Below are 19,483 nucleotides of genomic sequence, written 5' to 3' on the forward strand. Positions count from 1 at the left end.
GCTCTCAACCGAGCAGCCATTGTCTGTCTGTGCGGCTCCCCAAGGATCTCACACAAACTTGGCAGCCATGCAGATGGTAGAGTAGTACGATGTCGGTGATACCAGCCAGTCAGCCCGAGTTGCTGTGATACGAGTGCGAGCGTTACAGGGCCACGCAATTTAGCGGCACTATTGATCTTCTTTCGGTCCCTTCTTCTTCGAGGCTTCCCCCCCCCCCTCCCCCCAGCACCCCCCCCCCCCCCCCCCCCCCAAACCACGATGCGACAACGGTGCGATGCAAGAGCGACAAGGCAACTCATAACGGGCTACGCTGCGCAGGAGGAAATGCTCTGCACCTCACCCCAGGCCGAGCACGACAAGCGCCGTCTCTGCCTAGTATATAGCATCCGATAAATCATCCTCCCCTACGTCGTGCAGTGAGCCGTAGGCAGTGCGTGGCACAGAGCGCAATATAGCCCCAAGCCCCAGATGCAGAATACTCATCCCCCGGTAGAAGGGGTCGCTGAGCAGACCCGACCGACCCAGGAGACTGGACCTGCGCGCAACAAGCCGCACCTGTGGCAGCTTCTCAGGGCCGCAACGTCTGATTCCATCCTGGTGGGACGCGTACACGACCGCACGGAGGTGGTCAGCAGGTCAGAGGATGAATGTACGAGACGGCGCTCCCACCCAAGTCTGGACAGCATACCACAACGAGGGGAAAGAGGGAAAGAAGGAAGAGGAAGAAAATCTGCCGTGGTCATCGATTGCTGCTGCCAACAATGCAAGCTGCAAGTACCCCTGAGCCCCGGGGGCAAAGCCAAGATAGGTGTCTGAGGGAAGAGAGAACAAGATGGCGCCGGATTGGATCAGCGAATGGTGTTCGTTCACCTGGCAAGATCCAGGCGAGTCGTCACCGCCGGGGAAGGGGGAGCAGCTTGCAGCTTGAGAGGGCGGACGGGGGCGCACGCACATACATGCTCTAGAGTCTACGCAGCACATCATACCGAGCACGGAGGTTATGGGTCATGGCGGACGGACCGGCCACGCTCAGGACCGAAGCCATGGGCCGTGGTATGATGTATGCGACCTTGCAAGGGTGGAGGTCCAGCAGAGGCTGGGTGGCCATACTGCCAAACAAGGTAATGGTGACGAGACCCCGGACAGGCCACGGGACGTGTGCCATCATGACGATGACGATGGTATCGAGAAGGATGGGCATCACGGCATGAAGCGATTGTCTAGACCACAAGGTGGGCTGACATTTCAGTGCCGTTCTTTTTTCTTTTTCTCTTTTTTTTTTTTTTTAACCCTTTCCCGATTGACAAGGGCTGGGCCACGTTGGACTGTAAACTGGGGAGCCGGGGGGGGGGACGGTCTGTCCGTCCGTCTAGTCGGCTTTGCAAGTTGCTCACCGCTCCCCTCCCTTTTTTTTCTAAAGAAAAAAAAAACCTTCCGACGACGATGATCTGGGGTGGTCCGTTCCCTGGACAGGTGGGACACACCTTTTTAGTGTGAATATCCATCGTGGTTTCCGACAGGGTTCCAGGCTCTAGGAGTTGTGTGTGCGCGTGTGCGTGTGGGAGTAGTAGAGGGAGACTGAGAAGGAGCCGTAGCGAGAAATCGGTAACAGGGGGCGGAGTTCGACTGTTCACCGAAGCCGAGGAAGGGAACCCTAGGTTCGGTGAGGAGGCTGGGACACTGAAAAAGAAAAGAGGGAAAGCGACGACGACGACGACGACGACAAAAAGAACGGGCTGTTATACGTTACAGTCTGAAATCTGTACACGTTACGCGCACATGCCAAGGACGGCGAGACGGGACAGGATTGGCACGGGACGGGACGGGACGTGACGTGGGGAGTTAGCGTCGTGGGAGGGCATCATGGAGAGGATGAGATGGTGTCCGTGTGCCGGTTGTCTCTGATGTTGGTATATCAGGTTGCAGCCATTCCTGCTCCTTGCTCTCGGTCCGTCTGACCCTCCTCCTCCATGAACGTCAAGGTGTATGTGACGCGAGGACGGAGAGGACCGGGGGGGGGGGTATAGGCTACGTACCACGCAGTCAAGATTGGAGCCGGCGAGCCACGAGCCAGGGAATGCCACGCTCTGCATGGAGAAGAAGTGGAACCGGGAAGAGGATGGTGAGTGGTGAGCGGTGGGGCGGCAGAGAGGAAGAAGAAGAAGAAGAAGAAGAAGAAGAATGGGGAGAGAGAGAGAGAGAATGGGAAAGAAAAGAAGAAGAAGAAGAAGAAGAAAAGAAGCAGAAGAAGAAAGGGATTGTGGTCGGATGCAGATGCAGCAGGGCAGCGGGGCGGGTTGGGATATGAAGCTTGTCATGCGCAGTGATGTAGGTAGTCATTGTCTCCGTATATATATGGTCTATGGTCTACATGCTGAGGGTAAGAGGGAAGGATCTGGTGGGTTTTGGAGAGATGTCTAGGGTACGTACACACATGCATGTGTATATATAGAGAGAGTGCGTGTTAGAGAGAGTATGTGTGTAGGGGGAGAGAGTGTGTGTGTAGAGAGAGGGCGTGTTAGAGAGAGTATGTGTGTAGGGAGAGAGAGAGAGAGTAGAGAGAGGGCGTGTTAGAGAGAGTATGTGTGTAGGGGGAGAGAGAGAGAGAGCCCTTTTTCTCTTTTTTTTTTCCTTTTCAGTCCGATCATCTAGGTGGTGGGGTGACGTATTACCATCCACGCACATATATGTGCGTATGTGCATATGTGTATGTGTGCATGTATGTGCGTGTGTGTATGTGTGTGTATGTGTGTATATGTGTGTGTGTATGCGTATAAATCATCCACGTTGAGTGGTGAAAAAATCATCAAAAGATTTGGTAAAAGGATCAGGAATAGTAGGAATTCTCGGTATGTAACGGATACGAAAAATGAGAGTACATTACGTGGCCGGTGATCGGGGCTGCAGACGAGGAGTTATCGTTACTCCCGTACTGATCAAGCACTATCATCTCGGTAGAGAGTCTTGCGAATAAGTGCGGATACAGTCATCACGGTTGTGCTAGTATTACGGAGCACACTTGTAACCTGATGCTATGCTGACTATCATTCATGTACACAACGAACGATACCCCCCCGTACGGATATGTACCGATAACATTACATCATCGCACGTGACGAATAACGATACCAGCTCCACAACTCACAGACTGTACGGAGGGAGTAGTGACGATGATGATGAGGATAGTTGTATGGCTTACGAGTATATATCATATCACTAAGAAGGGACAGCCCCCCTCCTCCCCCCCCTTCCCATAAAGCTGTCCCCGGGTTGACCGCCTATTCAGACGGGTATTACTCCGCCCGATATCCGGATATGATCTGGCGGGATGTACGGAGTATGACGGAGTATTATTGGAGTATTTGCTCACTATATGGTGTGACATGTATATATCATCTGCAATGCTGTAATAGATATCACTGCGACCCGCCCCTGTCTTTTCTTCTTCTTCTCCCCCGCCCTTTGCCATGATCATGGTAGGAATATGTAGGGGAGTGGGTGTCGGGACAGTTTCACACACACACTCTCTCTCTACAATCTGTCAAAAGGAAGGACGATGACGAGAGAGAGAGAGAAGAGTTGTGAGATGAATGGTTACAGAGTACAGAGTACAGATCTGTACAGTAGTATCCGTTACAATGTGTATCAGCATAAGAAGCATGCATCGTTACCCTGTACACGCCTCTCACCGAGTTTCCCGTTCTGGAAAGAAGAAAGACGCCGAGGGGAGAGAAGGGGGGGGGGGACCTTGCTGCAATGCCCTCATGGTCGGTAAACTGACCTTTTTTGTTTTGTGACAGGTCCCATCTCTTCCCCGGATCAGAGTATGGGAATGGGGTGCTACCGCTTAACCTCTTAACCTCTCTCTCTCTCTCTCTCTCTCTCTCTCTCTCCCCCCCCTCTCTCTCTCTGTGTGTGTGTGTGTGTGTGTGGTTCTACTAATCTGTATGCATACATGCACAGAGATCAAGGTCTGATATCACTCGGTGCATATATACATACACCCACCTAAAATACAAGAATGCTACATCATACAACAACATCACGCACCCACCGTCTCGCATGTACGCACACACGCGCACACACGCAGCACCGCTACTCCTGCCCCGCCAATGAACCGGGACCACAGGGGGGGAGGGTTTCCCCGGGTGGATATTTTCGCAGGTATGGATAACTCCGTACAGATTACTATTATATAGTCCATGCATGCACCTTACAGTTACATATATACATATATATATATATATATGTGTGTGTGTGTGTGTACCTGTAATCTTCAGAGAAAAACGGGCCGACGTAGGAGCCATCAAGAGAGAAGAGGGGTTGTACAAGCTTGCAGAGTATAATGTGTACAGAGTACACCGAGAGTATATACGGGGATATATATATACATATATATACATATATCTATATATATTGATATCGATCATGGTCAAGGACAAGGACAAGGACAAGATCAAGGGCCAAGATGCCACGCGACATTACTGCCGACCGAGAGATGTGAACCTCTGGGATGCACATGACCCCGTCTACTTGGTAGTGCTCACTCTCCACATCATGTTTTCTCTTCCCTGGGCGAATTGCTTTTTTTTTTTTTTTTCCCTCCCCTCTCCGTCTTGTATAGGTCTTTTCTCTTTCCTCCGAAAAGTCTGGCATATATATATACATGTATAAAAGATTATCATACAGGTGAAACTGAATACTCGGTCAGGACAAGCACGGTCCTCCTTTTCCAACTTATTTGATCATGTACCAGTACGAGTATGTACATGTAAAGTCACGAGATAAAAACACACCAGAAAAAAAAAAAAAAAACTTGTCCTGTGTTTCCTGTAGAGGCGCAATTCAGGTATGTCAGGACTATCAGGATCCCCTGGTTAATCCATCATCATTGCTTACAGGGTACTCGCGGCTACAGGGTATTCATTATTCGTGGCTACAGGGTATCTATTATTCGTGGCTACAGGAAGATCTATTATTCGTGGCTACAGGGTATTTGTTATTCATGGCTACAGGGTATTATTCATGGTTACAGGGTACTCATGGCTACAGGGTATTTGGAAACGCAACGGTTCATCCAGAAGTGCCAGTCAAGGTACCTCGGTAAAGTCTGTCCTTTTGAAGAGGAGGGGGGAAAGTCGTATATCAAGAATGATATGAAGCAGCTTCCTCTGTTTTCGATTCTCACCTGCTCTCGGTATTCACGTCCAACATTCCAACTACTTACCTACTATCACCATTACTGCTGTGCAGAATTGTGGCGCGTGACGTGGCATGGCGCGCGGTGTGTGTGGCGTCGAGCGGCCAACTCGTGGCTTTCGACCAGACAGCCCAGGAAAAAAAATAAAAAAAATAAAAAAAAATAAAAAAGCCCAAACGACAACCGGGCAAATCGAACTGATGGATGGGACGCCAAACAGCAGCAATTCATCACCAAAACATCCACACCACCTCATCCCCTTTTTCTTGCCCCCCCCCCCCCCCCACGACAATCCCCGACACGCTACCCATACCCCATCTCTATCGCTGATTCGAGACGATAACACAAAAGGGAGAGGACAAGATGGACGCAGATCATTTCAATTAAAAAGAAAGAAGAGAAAAAAAACATTACCGCCCAGACTGAAGCAGGCAAACAGAGAGAGCTCCGGGGGGTTTTTTCTTCTTTGATTTTTTTAATAATTTTTTTTTTTTTGATAAAAATCGCATTCTTGGGCCAAGAGGTCCTCCTCTTCCTCCCTTCCCCCTTCTCAAGACGTCAAAACAAAGCTTCCTTTCCATCATATCTCTCCTTCTCCTTCCTTCTTCTTCTACTTCTTCTTCACCCAAACCCCAAGCCCCAAATCCCCCTGTTTTTTTTAAAAGAAAAAAAAATAGAAAAAAAATGGCCCAACAACCCACCACCACACCAGTCAAGGTCCCCTCCTCGGCAGCATCCTACACCCCCGCAACTCTAGATCCCGACTTGCGATCTCAGATCAACGCCCTCCTCCTACGAGATGGTCACGTAACCAAGTTTGTTACCCTACCTCTTCTTTCTCTTTTTCTTTTTCTTTTTTTTTTTAAAAAAAAAGAAAAAAATATTCTTTCCTGTTTCCTCTTTCTTCTGCTCTCTCTCTCTCTCTCTTCTCCTTTTACTTCAACCCCCCCCGTTATTGTACTAAAATCTAGCCTGACACCAGAATACAAGAATCCCTCCTCCACTCGCTCAACTCCCACTCGTCCAACTGGCCCACCATCGTCCGATCCCACGCTCTATCACTCCTCCGTTCAGGTCAGGTAACGTCGTACCCTGAACTCCTACGGAGAGTCCTCGAAGATGTACGAACCGGTACCGCCGCCGCCGCCGCCGCCGCCGCAGACTCTACCACGACCTCTTCCGCAAACGGGACGAATGGAGATAGGAAGAAATTGTCGACGGTGAATGGAAACAACAACATGACAACAGGAGGAGGAGGAGGTGGTGGCGGTGGTGGCGGTACAACGACGGAAAGCCTAGCTTTACCTCAGGAGGTCATCGATGAGGCGCTTCGTGTCACGAGGGAGAGTCTAGATGCTGTCTGCGAGGTTGACGATTCTGGTTCCGTCTAAAGGGTACGGGCGTAAATGAACCGACACCTCTCTCTCTCTCTTCTTGTTTCTCATCTGTTCCCTCCCTTCTTCGTCCTCCTCGTCCTCCTCGTCCTACTCCTTAGCCTTTTTTTATATATATATACCGTCTCCTTATATACAAGGACGGGAACTGTACAACTGCGAGATGACCTGCAAAAAAAAAAAAAAAGAGAAGAAACAAGAAACAAAAATCCTAGTTGGGCTGGGCTATAACGTATAGTACAGACGAGGGACAAAAAAGACTGGCTAAAAAAAAAAAAAAATCAAAAATCAAGAATAGCAAAGGAACCAACGGACACGACCATTTCTCTCTTTTTTCTTCTACTTTTTTATTCATCTATCTTCTTCTTTCTTATATGAACCTATTCAGACAAAATTAATCAGCTTTTATCACTTCGCTTTGTAACTGCATCTGCATCCGCATCCGTCTCTGTATTTGCATCGTTTAGAATATCAATCACGAGAGGGGTCCTGATGGAAAGATACGCAACATCACCAACATCACCAACATCGAAACCAGGACTTGCCACTAATCATCTCCATTACACGTCCTTCCGCGTGCGCTCCCTCTTCTCCTTCTCCTTCTTCTACTAGACAAGACCACAAAAACTCCCAATCTAGATAGATGAGCAAGTCCAACCTGAGGAAAAAAAAGGAGCGTCTGCTTAGAAAAAAAAAACCCCGAGCCAATCCACTACCGAGAAGAAAAGTAACACATAGAAAAAAAAGCCAGTTGTTATTTCATTGCACGCATACTGCAGATCTTTGAAAAATAAAAATAAAAACCCCGCAGTGGGAGGGAAACATAAAATACAAGTTTGATTTTGGGGACAACGTTAATGCTCGGGCGTCTTTCTGTACGCACTCACACAACCCTCCCACTGCATCAGAAATCTCCTTCCCTCCATTCTATTTAGTCGTAGAGGTCATCGTCGTTACCGGCATCACCAAACGAGTTGCCAGCTTCACCGCCGGCATCACCGCCGGCACCAGCCTCGGGGAACTTGAAGAAGGCTCCGGGACCGGCATTTTTCATCTGCTGAGCAAAGGCCTCGTAGCGGCGCACCTCGACGTCCGTCACCGACTTGCGGGCCGCCTGCATGGCCTCCTGGAAGTGGTTCTTGGTCAGCTCGGGCACGGGGTCTTCGGCCTCGTCATCAACGTCCATGTCGTCACCGGCCGCTTCGCGAGCCTTGGTGCGCTCAATGTCGGCCGTGATGGCCTCCTTGATGGCGATCTTGACGGCGCGCTGCGTGATGAATCCCAGATCGGCGCCGGAGAAACCGTGCGTCTTGGCAGCAATGTAGCCGAGGTCGACGTCCGAGGCGACGGGTGACTTGCGCAGCTGGGCCTTGAGGATGCTGAGACGGCCGGCCTCGTCAGGCAGGGGGACGTAGATGAGCGAGTCCAGACGGCCAGGGCGGCATAGGGCGGGGTCGAGCTGCTCGGGACGGTTGGTAGCACCGATGACGAAGACGTTCTTCTTCGAGGTCATACCATCCATTTCTGCGCGCAGGGTTAGCGAGGGTTCGAGGAAGCACAGAGGGCGCGGTAAGAAACCTACCAGTCAGGAGCTGGTTGACGACACGGTCCGAGGCACCGCCGGCGTCACCATTCGAGCCACCACGGGCCTTGGCGATGGAGTCGAGCTCGTCCAGGAAGACGATGCAAGGAGCGGCGGCACGGGCCTTGTCGAAGATGTCGCGGATGTTGCTCTCCGACTCACCAAACCACATGCTCAGAAGCTCAGGGCCCTTGACGGAGATGAAGTTGGCAGCGCACTCGTTGGCGACAGCCTTGGCCAACAGCGTCTTACCGGTACCGGGGGGGCCGTAGAACAGGACACCCTTGGAGGGCGAGAGACCAAACTTGAGGAACTTCTCGGGGTGGTCGACGGGGTACTGGACCTGCTCGCGGAGGTCCTGCTTGACCTCCTCGAGGCCACCAATGTCCTCCCAGCGGACGTTGGGGACCTCGACGACGGCAACCTCACGGAGAGCCGAGGGGTTTGAGACGCCGAGGGCGAAGCGGAAGTTCTCCATGGTGACACCGAGCGAGTCGAGAACCTCGGCGTCGATCGTGTCCTCGTCGAGGTCAATGAGGTCCATCTTCTCACGGATCTGCTGCATGGCGGCCTCGGAGCAGAGGGCGGCAACATCGGAACCGACGTAACCGTGCGTCTCGGAGGCAATCTGCTCCAGGTCGACGTCGTCGCCAAGCTTCATGTTCTTGGTGTGGATCTGGAGGATCTCGAGACGGCCGGTAGGGTCAGGGATACCAATGTCAACCTCGCGGTCGAAGCGGCCGAAGCGACGGAGGGCCGGGTCGATCGAGTTGGGGCGGTTGGTGGCGGCCATGACGACCACGTTGGAGCGGGCCTTCATACCGTCCATGAGGGTGAGGAGCTGGGAGACGACGCGGCGCTCCACCTCACCATTGGTCTTCTCACGCTTGGGAGCGATGGAATCTATCTCATCGATGAAGATGATGGCGGGCGAGTTCTTCTCGGCCTCCTCGAAAGCCTTGCGCAGGTTCGACTCAGACTCACCGGCCATCTTGGACATGATTTCGGGACCGTTGATGAGGAAAAAGAAGGCACCGGTCTCGTTGGCGACAGCTCGGGCCATGAGCGTCTTACCGGTACCGGGGGGGCCGTACAGCAAGACACCACGGGGGGGCTTGATGCCGATCGACTTGAAGAGCTGAGGGTGACGGAGAGGGAGCTCCACCATCTCACGGATCTGGGCCATCTGCTTGCGGCAGCCACCAATGTCGTCGTAGCCGACCTCGTTGAGGTTGTTCTCCTCCTCTTCGCGCTGGATGGGCTCACCCTCGCAGTGGATGACGGTGTCCTGGGCGACAATGCCATACTCCGGGGGGTCGACCTCGACCACCTTGAACTCGACCTGCCTCATACCACCACGAACGATGAAGAGATCGCCTTGGCGGACGGGCCTGTAGGCCTCACGGAAGTAGGGGGCAAGGAAGACGTCAAACAGGGAGCCGGTGATGCCCTCGACCGTATCGGCGATGGGGAGGACTGCAATGCGCTTGGCCTGCATATTGGAGGTCGATTGTCAGCACTATGGCAACCTACAAGAAGTTTGTTTTCTTTTTCTTCCTTTTTCTTCTTCTTTTCTTTTCATTTTTTTTTTTAAAAAAAAAGCCTTTATTTCTTCTGAATAGCAAATCAAGATATGAGAGGCAGGCCAGGAAACTCACATATTTAATGTCGGGGCAAGGGTGGATGGTAATCATGTCACCGTGCTTGACACGGAGGTTGTGGCGGACAACACGGTTGATGCGGGCGCTGCCGTCATCGAGCTCGTCATCAGCGAGGACGATCAGGACGGTGTCCTTGCGCTTCTTTCCACGGACCAGGACGGTATCACCACGGAAGAGCTGGAGAGCATCCATGGTGGCCTCGGAGAGAGCGATGATGCTGTTATCATCGTTGACGGCATCGGTGACCCTGTTGTGGAGACTGTTGTCAGTATGGGAGGGGAAGCTGTCGGGGATCAGCAGCTCCGGAGTGAGATACGTACATCAGCTGGTTGGGCTTCTTCTTCTTCTTGAGGATGGCTGTAGACACATCGTCCTCCTGTGCTATTGTCAGTTCTTGTTTCCCAGAGGCGGGCATGGAGTCTCCGTCATCGCAGTCGTGAGCGGGAGGAAGGGAGGGGGGGGGGACGGACGTTCTTAATTTCGGCACCTGAGGGGTCGCTAGTCGTAAGGCAATATATGTTAGCATCATCGTCATCCCCAGATAGCCGCGAGAGACAAAAAAAAGAGAAAAAGCAATAGCGACGTAGGGTAGCGGTCGGTGCGATTGGGGGGGGATAACATACGTCAGGTTGACCTTCTTCTTGTCCTCATCATGAGCAGACATGTTGGCGAGGACAGCTCTTGAATATCGGAAGGAGGGGTGGTGCTGCTTGTTTGGGTAGTGACCGAGAATCGGCACCGGTGAGGAAATGGATGGGGAAAGAAAGAGAGGGAAAAAGGGAAACAGATGCTCCCAGTCCTCTGCTGATACTGAGATAAGAGAGGCAAAAGAAAAAGAAAAAAAAAAGGATATCTGGAGTTTGCAGAGAGAAGGGGGGGGGGGGGGGGGGGGGGGGGGGGGGGGGGGGGGGGGGGGGGGGGGGGGGGGGGGGGGGAGGAGAGGGGGAGGTTGGTTGATGGAGTTGAGAGAGAGGTGAATAGGTTCAGTTAAGAGAGAGAGGCCAGGGTTTGGTTTGAGCTGTCCTTCTATCCTTGCTTGTTGCTTTGCAACGCATGATGGCGGGCGAGAAGTGGCCCGTGGGCCAATGATATCACCGTTGGAAGCCTCGGCCGGTGCGGAAAATCATTGACACGCATCTCTGGCCAGATCGATACAGCGGGACGGCTACAGCGCACTTCAGCGCACCCGGTACTTGCGTTGGAGGTGGCGAGGTGCGCGTCTCTCAAGGTACCAGCACCTAGCCTAACCTTCCCTTGGCCCTTCGACTCTACCGCACTGGTGCTAGTAATTCGCCTCCAATCAGTGGAAGCGTACAGAAGCTTCCACCTCATCCATCCGGCCCTGGAAGCCAGCAGCAGCAGGCTGACACACACAAACGTGGTGAGACAGCGTCACTCACTGACAGCCTAAAATCCGTGCTATGGCACCCCCCCCAATCACGCCGTAACGCTCCGTACAACTCTTTTCTCTACAGGGCCGCGGTAGGCAGCTGCCTGTCCACGCAACACACTCTCCCAGGTGCTGTAGACGCCACCACACATCTGCCTGGACGGGCGAGAGAGGGAGGTCGGTGTTCGAGCCCTTTCCCCGTTAATCCATGCGCATGCAGTCAGTCCCTCCCTCAGACGTCATTATTCATCAATATGGAAGCCACGAGCATCATCTTCAACCTTCATCCCAAGACACATTGGACCGCACGCGATATTATCATTACTCCCCGTAGAGTACATTGCGTACAGCACATACGTACTCTAGTATTATTCATAATCCAAAACAAATAGCCCGACACATGACAGCATTCTATTCATCCTGTTCAAACGTGTCGTTGAGATACCGCACAAACGCCTCCCGTAGCCTATCAGCCGCCATGTTCCCGACGGCCTCCAACCCGATACCCCCACGGTTGAGCCCGACAAAGGCCCTCCGTAGACGCTGCAGCTGCGGGAGTCCGACCGTCTTGCCTACGGGCAGGTCGACGACGAGGTCGTCCTTTCCATCAGCGTCCAGCGCGATGGTCACCTGGCCGCCGCCGTCGCCGCCGCCTTCCTGCTGGTACTCGAGAATGCGCTTGACGATGGCCTGGGTCTCGCGGTCGAGTATGTACAGGTAGTCTCCTCCGGCGTCGCGGCCCCTCTGGATGGTGGACTGGTTCGGGCGCACGGCCTTGCGGCCCTCCCCGGCGATAGCATCCCACAGGCTGTCGAAGACGCGGTGCGTCTGTTCCTCGCCGTCGTCCCATACCAGGGCAAAGAGGGGACTGTCCCACCTGGTCATCGGGTTGGGCTCCTCGTACCTGAAGACCAGGTTGTCCCAGTTTTCCGGCTCGTACGGTTCTTCAGCAGCAGCAGCATCGTCATTGCTGCTGCTGCTATTCTCGGTAACCTGCCCCTCCCCCTTCCTCCGTAGTCTCTCAAGGTTGACCTCCTCGGCCTGCTGCCGCGTGGACCCGATCTGGAGGATACAGCTCGGCGTCCGGAGGGCTTTGGCCTCGCAGTGGAGCTGGTACCGCCACCCCTTGATGTAGTTTAGCCCGTCTAGGATGACGATGTCCTTGTCTGACAGGACGCGCTTCACCGCGCCGTAGATGGCCGCCCGCGCATCCTTCTCCGAGGCGTTGGCCGACCGCGTATGGGCACGCACCTTGTCGGGCGACAGGTCGTACACCGTCCGTGAGATGGACAGCGTGTCGTCGGATATGTAGTGGGTGCGATATTTCGTGTCGGCCGTCCGCTTCGTCAGGTACTCATTGAGCTGTTTGGCGCGTGTCGTCTTGCCAGACGTTGGCAGACCAGAGACGATGATCAACTGTGTATGGGAGTGGGGGTTGGGGGCCGGGGCAGTCAGTGTCCGATGGGAGGGTATAGTAAGGTATCGTGGAAGATAGAAGGGGAGTAGGAAGAAGGGAAGGGAGGGGGAGGCATACCGGCATCGTGTGATGGCATGTCGGCAGACGCGACGACCTTGTGAGAGCATGTGAAGGAGTCGACCTGTTCAAGGAGGGGCGGTTGAAACTCCCTGACGCTATTTTTTTCTTGGCGGGGTTCTCCCACACATCCACAAATGTACGAGTACGTCACTGGTCATACTCTTTACCTCTGTTTATTGATACGGAAGCAGAGCTGTCCCTATGCTTTTTTCTAATAAGGGCTGTGTTAAGTCAAACGGTAGAGACACGAAGGTCGATATACAAGCAAGACCGCGTGCGGGAATCGAGGCGCGCGGTAGAGTATTTGTGACATAGCAAATCGGATCATAGATTAGGTAAGCGGGACTCAACTATAGTAACGTCAGATCCGTCCCTTCTAGACTAGATCAACGATCAACAATGAACCATCAAACCATCAACCTCTGGCATACCACGATGACATGCTGAAAAGAGACGAACACCCCTCTTTTTTGTGTGACGATAATATAATATAATGCCCCTCTTCCGAGGATAAGATCCTCATAAGAGGGCCAAGAAGAAAAATATGGGGTGCACGTGAAGGTCGCATGACGGGCGGTAACACCCTATCAGAACACACAATATAGGGACAGCTCTGCTCTCCCGCCCCCCGAACCGGCGGGAAGAGTATGACAGATGCCATATAGTGAGCCTTTTCGCTAAGCATCAAGTCATGCACAGCATCTACATGATGGCGCAGCAAGCCTTTTCCAGCTTGCGCAGAACACGCGGCAGCATCTTTTCCACGATCTGCTCGACAGGATCCTGCTGTTGCTGGTTCTGGTGGTGCTGGTTCTGGTTCTGGTGATGATGTTGCTGCTGCTGCTGCTGCTGCTGCCCATGATGTTGCTGGCTCTGGTGATGTCCGGGGTACCCATGCTGAGCACCGCCACCGGAAGACATCGGCTCCCCGCCCTGGAGGTTGATGTAGATGCGACCCTCGTTGTCCTCGGTGCGGTACTTGAGCCCCAGCTCGCGACACAGGGCCTCGACCTTTGGCTTGATCTTCTGCACGTGGCCGGTAGAGTGGTTCCCCTTGCCGACGATGGCGTGGAGGTGCTCCTGGCCGCTGGACTGGTCGGCGCGGATGCGCTGCTCCAGGATGCGCTCGGCCTCCTCGACGAAGAGGCCGTGGAGGTCGATGGCGTCGCTCTCTACCCTCCCTGGGGCGTTGTTGGCCCGGAATATGAAGTTGGCGGCCTGCTCGTTGTACTCGTCCATTTTGCGGTCGTGGGCTTTCCCCTGGTTGGAGTATTCCTTTGCCCTGGCGCCGTCGCCATCCTCGTAGGCCCTCTTGGACTAAACGTGTGTGTCGCCGAGCTGTCAGCTTTGTACGCTCTACTGTTCCACATTCTCTTCTTCCTCTTCTCTTCTTTTTTCTTTTTTTCTTCTCTAACCCTCTTCATCTCGTCTTCCTCTTCCTCTCCCTTTTTTTTTTTTTTTTTTTTTTTTTTTTTTTTAAAAAAAAAAAAGGGAAGTTGTGTGTCGCAATTTGGGGGAGAGTAGGATATACGACCAAGACATTACCTTTTCATAACATTCGCCTCGCTTTCTGGCCTCGTCGCGTGCTAGATCGCGTAGACGGTCGTATTCTCGCTCCGTGTCATCATCGTCGTCGGCGTTGACGGCTAGTAATGATTACATCTGTGTTAGGCTGGGTGGGAGGAGTACAATGAAAGTATGCGCTGCATCCTGAAGAAGAATGAAGGAAAATGACGAAGAAAAACAGAAAAGGAAATTCAACAGTACCTCGGCCGCCTAGCCGTTTCATAGCAATGCCGGCAGACATGTTGTCGTCGTTGTGGGAAATGTGTCAATACGACATAATAATCGTAATGCCGAAGGGGGGGAGGAATATCGATGGATAAGGGCCCAATTCGGGATCGCGATTGAGAATGAGCGGGACGGAGGATAAGGGGGGGGGGGAGGGATATGGTGGGGAGGATGTGTGGCGGAGAGATCAATACCTAAACTAACCCGACCGACGACGACTATGCGGCTCCTCTCTCCCTCTCTCTCTCTCTCCCTCTCTCTCTCTCTCTCCCTCTCTCTCTAGAGACGAAAATACGCAAGGCGGAGGGAGGGACCGATGGATAGACTCAATTCCTGGTTTTTGCATCGAAAAAGCTCCAGTCCTAGTGAAGCTGGCACTTTTGATGTGGGCCAGAAGAGGCTGGACAGTGGAGGTACGTATTACCAACCCCCGACGCTTTGTAGATTTTGGCCCGACCTCGTCGGAGAGACTACGGATCTGTTACTTACCTGTACTCGTACTCCGTACAAGTTGAAAGAGACACTACCCAAGAGACGCAGGCCCTGGAGCCACGGCGCAGGGTTGTGTTCAAGACGTCGTGGGTACTTCTCTTCTCCTTTCCCATACTCAACCCGTCAAGGGAAAGCCTCCTTCGTCTGGGGTGATTTGTCGCAAGTTGCCTGGCTTCTTTAGCCTTGTCTCCGTTCATGTACTCTCGTATGCCATGAAAAGCAAAGAAGATTCATGCTAGAGTCGTGGGACGCATCTCTTGTTCCAGAACAAGCCTATGCGATTATGCAACGGTGTTTGAGATATTTTCTCTCTACCTCTCTCTCCCTCCCTCTCTCTCTCTCTCTCTTCCCCTGTCCCTCCTTCTTCTTTTCCTTCTGTATCACTTCTATCATGCCCGCTCCCTGCTTGCCGTTGATGATATTAACCCTGTTCTTCTTCCCTGCTTCCTCTCCCCTGTCTCGACACTCTCCGGCATCTTTCGCCTTTTCAACGTGAAAGAAGTATTCCGGATGGCCGGGAAAATGTCTTACGAGTAGGGGAAGAAGACGGAATTACGGCTAAGATGATCATGACTCGACGACGCTAGTAGGTCGACGGGGGGGGGGGGGGGGGGGGGGGGCTGGCTGGCTGAAGACGATCTATTACCTGTCCGTTCTTCGTCCCGTCCTTTTCTACCTTCTATTACCGCATTTCTCGACGCTCGTACCTGTAGATTAGAAAAGTTTGATGAATTACATGTACATGTATTGTACATATATACGAGTACATTGGGGGCGAAGGCCTGGAGGGGACGAGAGGAAGGGAAGGAAAAAAAAAAAGAGGGAAAGCCCGAGCGCCGGTCTATAGATTTCTAACTACTGGTAAGTGGCTTGGTACTACTATTCGTATTATTCTCTGGCTCTCTCCCCCCCCCCCCCCCCTCTCTCTCTCTACGAGAACGATCACAGAGTCATGCACGGCGTGCGGGCGGGGAAGGAAGAACAGCTTTGCCTTTTGGATTGAACCCCTTATGCTCCGTACTCCCTGTAACATTTGTCCTTCTGTAGGTCAAATCGTATACGGACAGCGAGACACACTCATCTTCCCTCTGATGACAATGCTCGGCTGTATATTATTGCGACGACGTCGTAGGCTGTAAACAGCGCCCAGTTGACATCTGACGAATCGGTATTACGAGATGCGTGCATGTAGTTTTATTGATATTAACGGTCATTAGTAGATGGTATAAAGCAACATTCCGTATTGAGAAAAAAAGCCAGTATTCTGTTCCGTATCTGTTTGTTGCAAGTTGTCGAGCTCGTGGATCGTGATACAGCCGTCTGGGATCCAACCAGCATTACCCGTAATGATACTGCTACGACTAATACTTGGGGAATGCGTGCGCCACAATATGCAGAGCCGGACGGCGACAGGAGCAGCCTCCCGCCAAGGGGACGTTGCAGACCAAGGAGCGGTTCCCTGCCGAGTATGATGGATGATGACGCGGGAGGCAGGCTCTGATATGAGGTTCGGACCTGCCGTGTGCATATTATCACTCCGTACATCCGTACATGCCATCTGAGACGGATGGCTGCAGCCTTGTCGTGGTGTGTGTGAAATCTCCCTCTGTCGCGAGGAGTTGTTGAGAGAGTGGGGGGAGGAAGAGATCATCCGACTCGTAATCTGCACATGCTCTCTATATCTCTCTATATGAGTATCATCATATCCGTACTCGGTCCAATCCAGTCCTACTCCATGACAATACGAGTGATGTTATAACAACAACAACAACAACAACAAGGTCGTTGACAACCTGAGCCCCCCCCCCCCTCCCTCTTGCCCCTTACAACATAACTCTCCGTACTCCGTATATTACTGCAAGTGGCATGTATTCCTTTCGACGCAGAATTCCGCACTAGTCACAATACCAAGATCCAATACTGGCAACATTGGAAACTAGCAGTGCAGCTAGTAGGGCAGCTAGTAGGGCAGCTAGTAGGGCAGCTAGTAGGGCGACTAGTAGGGCAACCAGTAAGGCAGCTACGGAGTATTTTGGTGGTAATATCTACAGATTACAGACACTCGTCTCCGTAACATGGCAAACGAGTTGACGTAGTGGTCTTGCAGATGAAGGAGGTAGTCAGTTCAGGCCCGGCCTACCCCCTCCCCCTCCCCCCCCCTTCCCGGTATGATTTACGACGTAGGCACCGTTCCTCTATGTAGAGTGCGGCATACCCCCCCGTCTCTGTTCCGCCCATCTTCCCACCGCGATAGCTGCAAGAGTCGGCGGGGATGATATTGGCCTTGGCCTGGACGGGCCGGCCGACGTTTGGGTACGGATACGGTCCAGTCTTATTTGAATATGGATGCAGATTACAGCAGCTAATGTATAATGTGTATTATATGGAATCTGCAGGTCATGCCTCGTGGTCATGGTGATTGTGATGCCAATCCCACGTTTTCCCCTTCTTTTCTAATACATGTATACCGTATACGATATAATACGGACAAGCTATATGCAGTGTCAAAGTACAGATTAAGAGGAATCGTAAAACAGTCTATACCTATTATGTGGTTGCGCTCCGTAATTACATCCGTTCTCAACGTAACCCGTACTAGCATATGGTTCTGCTATTCTGTATCTGACGTTATCGTATGTAGTATTAATAATACTGCGGGTAATACTGCGGAGGTACTGTACATGTATCGCTACATATCAGCAGACATCGTCCCGTGCCCGTTGAACGGGCTTATCGACACCTGCAGTACTCTGTACAGGTACCATGACTAGCAATACATGGTACGAGCATCGCTAGCAATACCAGCTTTACTACGAAGTAGCAATATCAATACTAGTAGATACTGGTAGTAATACTTAGTGTGAATACTCGTAGAAAAACCTGTGCAGGTATTCAAGTATTTATACCCGTAGCCTGTAGGTGGCTTTGCACCTGCTTCGCACCTGCTTTGCACACAAAGAGGTTGCTGATGGTTCCTTCCCCACTGCCGACAGCTGATCGGATATTTGACCCCTGCTTACCTGATACTGCGAACAGGGAAGGGGGATGGTGCCATGTCTGATGTTTCTGCAGTGCAGAGATTGGGAGTTGACTGGTCGACCGTACGAGAATGAGGAGCGTACCGTAGTATGTGCATGTACTCGTAGCAGCAGTAGGATTATTACAATTACAGGTAATACATTACGCGTATCAATACTACGTATACTCCCGTACATGTCTCTGTCTTCCCTCCGTTTTTCTAGATTTTTTTATCTTATTTTATATATTCACGGGATATTCTTTTCTGCTTCCGTCTCTATTTCATCGTCGGTGGCTGGCCTTTCTGCTAGTATTATCAACATCACTTATCTGTACCATCAACAACAACTTCAGCCCCAGGCTGGGCCCCCTCCCCTCTCTAAGCGATTGCCCGTCAAGGCAGGGGAGGGGGGGGGGGGGGGGAGAAGGAGACAGAGAGCATGGTGGAGAGTCAGCGACCCCTTCTCTTTCTTTTCCTCCGTTCTCTTGCTTCTCATCCCCTTCCCTTCTGATTGTGCCCCTGTTTGGTAATTGACACTGTGCGGACTGCATCTACCGCTCGCTGAGTAGGATGTGCGTATCCCTTCACATACATGTATACATGTATGTAATATTAATACAGAACGGAATACGGTGTAGCATTACTACCGTACTTGGCAGTGGCAGCAAGATTCTGCGTCCGTGTGTCTGTGCACGGAGCCACAAGCAAACACAACGGGTTTGTTAAATATTGGTGTGCTATTATTACAGAGTATAACTCGCAGGTACATTACACATGTAGCCAGTACGGAGTAATCTGTACGGAGTAACCTGTACTATTAGTAGCAATAAATATGACCAGTTCTGCAATCTATAATACCTGTACGGAGTACAGATTACAGGAGGAACTGCAATCATACGCGTCGTGCTCTCCTCTCTCTGCGTCGTCCACGACGCCAATGCTACGAGGACTCGTACAGCTGTTCGGACCCTCGCCATCACCAGACCCTCCTGCCCTGTGTGCTTCGTAGTGATACATACCCGTGGATGACGAACAAGAGTAATGCTGCGGCGTGAAATACAGAGGCAGGTGCGTTCGAGTGCGCGCACCTTCCGTACCCACTCCAGCGCCGCACTGTCTCGCTCTTTCCTTCTGGAGACTGGCGCATCTGACCAATCAAATCGCTCATACCCCCCAAAAAATTCAATGTCCACAACCCACCCAATGCTCTAATACCGAGTGCGTCGTATTGCTGGTGAGCCATTCAATCATTTCCCCTTCCCCCCTTCATCCCGTCTATTACTCTATAGCCGTACGAGTGCACCCTCTCTCAACCTGTCACAGGCTCATCAGTCCTGGTCGGCTCGTACCTTTCCTTCTCTCAATCCCTCCATCTTCTCTTCCTTGTACGCCTCTCTCGCCTCGTCCCGTGCGGCCC

At 52.2% G+C, this 19,483-nt stretch overlaps 5 protein-coding genes across 5 annotated transcripts; 1 reads left to right on the top strand and 4 right to left on the bottom strand.

The window, feature by feature from the left end:
• Nucleotides 1–479: 479 nt before the first annotated feature.
• On the bottom strand, nt 480–2,950 carry GMORB2_6696 (uncharacterized protein; the record flags this gene model as incomplete). Its single annotated transcript, XM_035468666.1, has 3 exons — nt 480–594; nt 987–1,220; nt 2,880–2,950. The coding sequence occupies 3 exons, from the start codon at nt 2,948–2,950 to the stop codon at nt 480–482; spliced, it is 420 nt and encodes a 139-aa protein (XP_035321800.1).
• A 2,934-nt stretch (nt 2,951–5,884) lies between these two features.
• GMORB2_6697 (uncharacterized protein) lies at nt 5,885–6,591 on the top strand (the record flags this gene model as incomplete). The annotated part of the gene is made up of 2 exons (XM_035468667.1): nt 5,885–6,015; nt 6,183–6,591. 2 exons carry the CDS (start codon nt 5,885–5,887, stop codon nt 6,589–6,591), a joined length of 540 nt encoding a protein of 179 aa, XP_035321801.1.
• A 934-nt stretch (nt 6,592–7,525) lies between these two features.
• GMORB2_6698 (transitional endoplasmic reticulum ATPase) lies at nt 7,526–10,501 on the bottom strand (the record flags this gene model as incomplete). Its single annotated transcript, XM_035468668.1, has 6 exons — nt 7,526–8,118; nt 8,177–9,668; nt 9,835–10,084; nt 10,158–10,213; nt 10,308–10,335; nt 10,461–10,501. 6 exons carry the CDS (start codon nt 10,499–10,501, stop codon nt 7,526–7,528), a joined length of 2,460 nt encoding a protein of 819 aa, XP_035321802.1.
• A 1,137-nt stretch (nt 10,502–11,638) lies between these two features.
• On the bottom strand, nt 11,639–12,767 carry GMORB2_6699 (protein KTI12; the record flags this gene model as incomplete). The annotated part of the gene is made up of 2 exons (XM_035468669.1): nt 11,639–12,643; nt 12,762–12,767. The coding sequence occupies 2 exons, from the start codon at nt 12,765–12,767 to the stop codon at nt 11,639–11,641; spliced, it is 1,011 nt and encodes a 336-aa protein (XP_035321803.1).
• Nucleotides 12,768–13,453: 686 nt separating this feature from the next.
• GMORB2_6700 (SMR protein) lies at nt 13,454–14,571 on the bottom strand (the record flags this gene model as incomplete). The annotated part of the gene is made up of 4 exons (XM_035468670.1): nt 13,454–13,466; nt 13,744–14,081; nt 14,310–14,410; nt 14,532–14,571. 4 exons carry the CDS (start codon nt 14,569–14,571, stop codon nt 13,454–13,456), a joined length of 492 nt encoding a protein of 163 aa, XP_035321804.1.
• Nucleotides 14,572–19,483: the final 4,912 nt, after the last annotated feature.

The sequence above is a fragment of the Geosmithia morbida genome (assembly GCF_012550715.1).
Source record: "Geosmithia morbida isolate 1262 chromosome Unknown scaffold_6, whole genome shotgun sequence".
NCBI classification, from domain to species: domain Eukaryota; kingdom Fungi; phylum Ascomycota; class Sordariomycetes; order Hypocreales; family Bionectriaceae; genus Geosmithia; species Geosmithia morbida.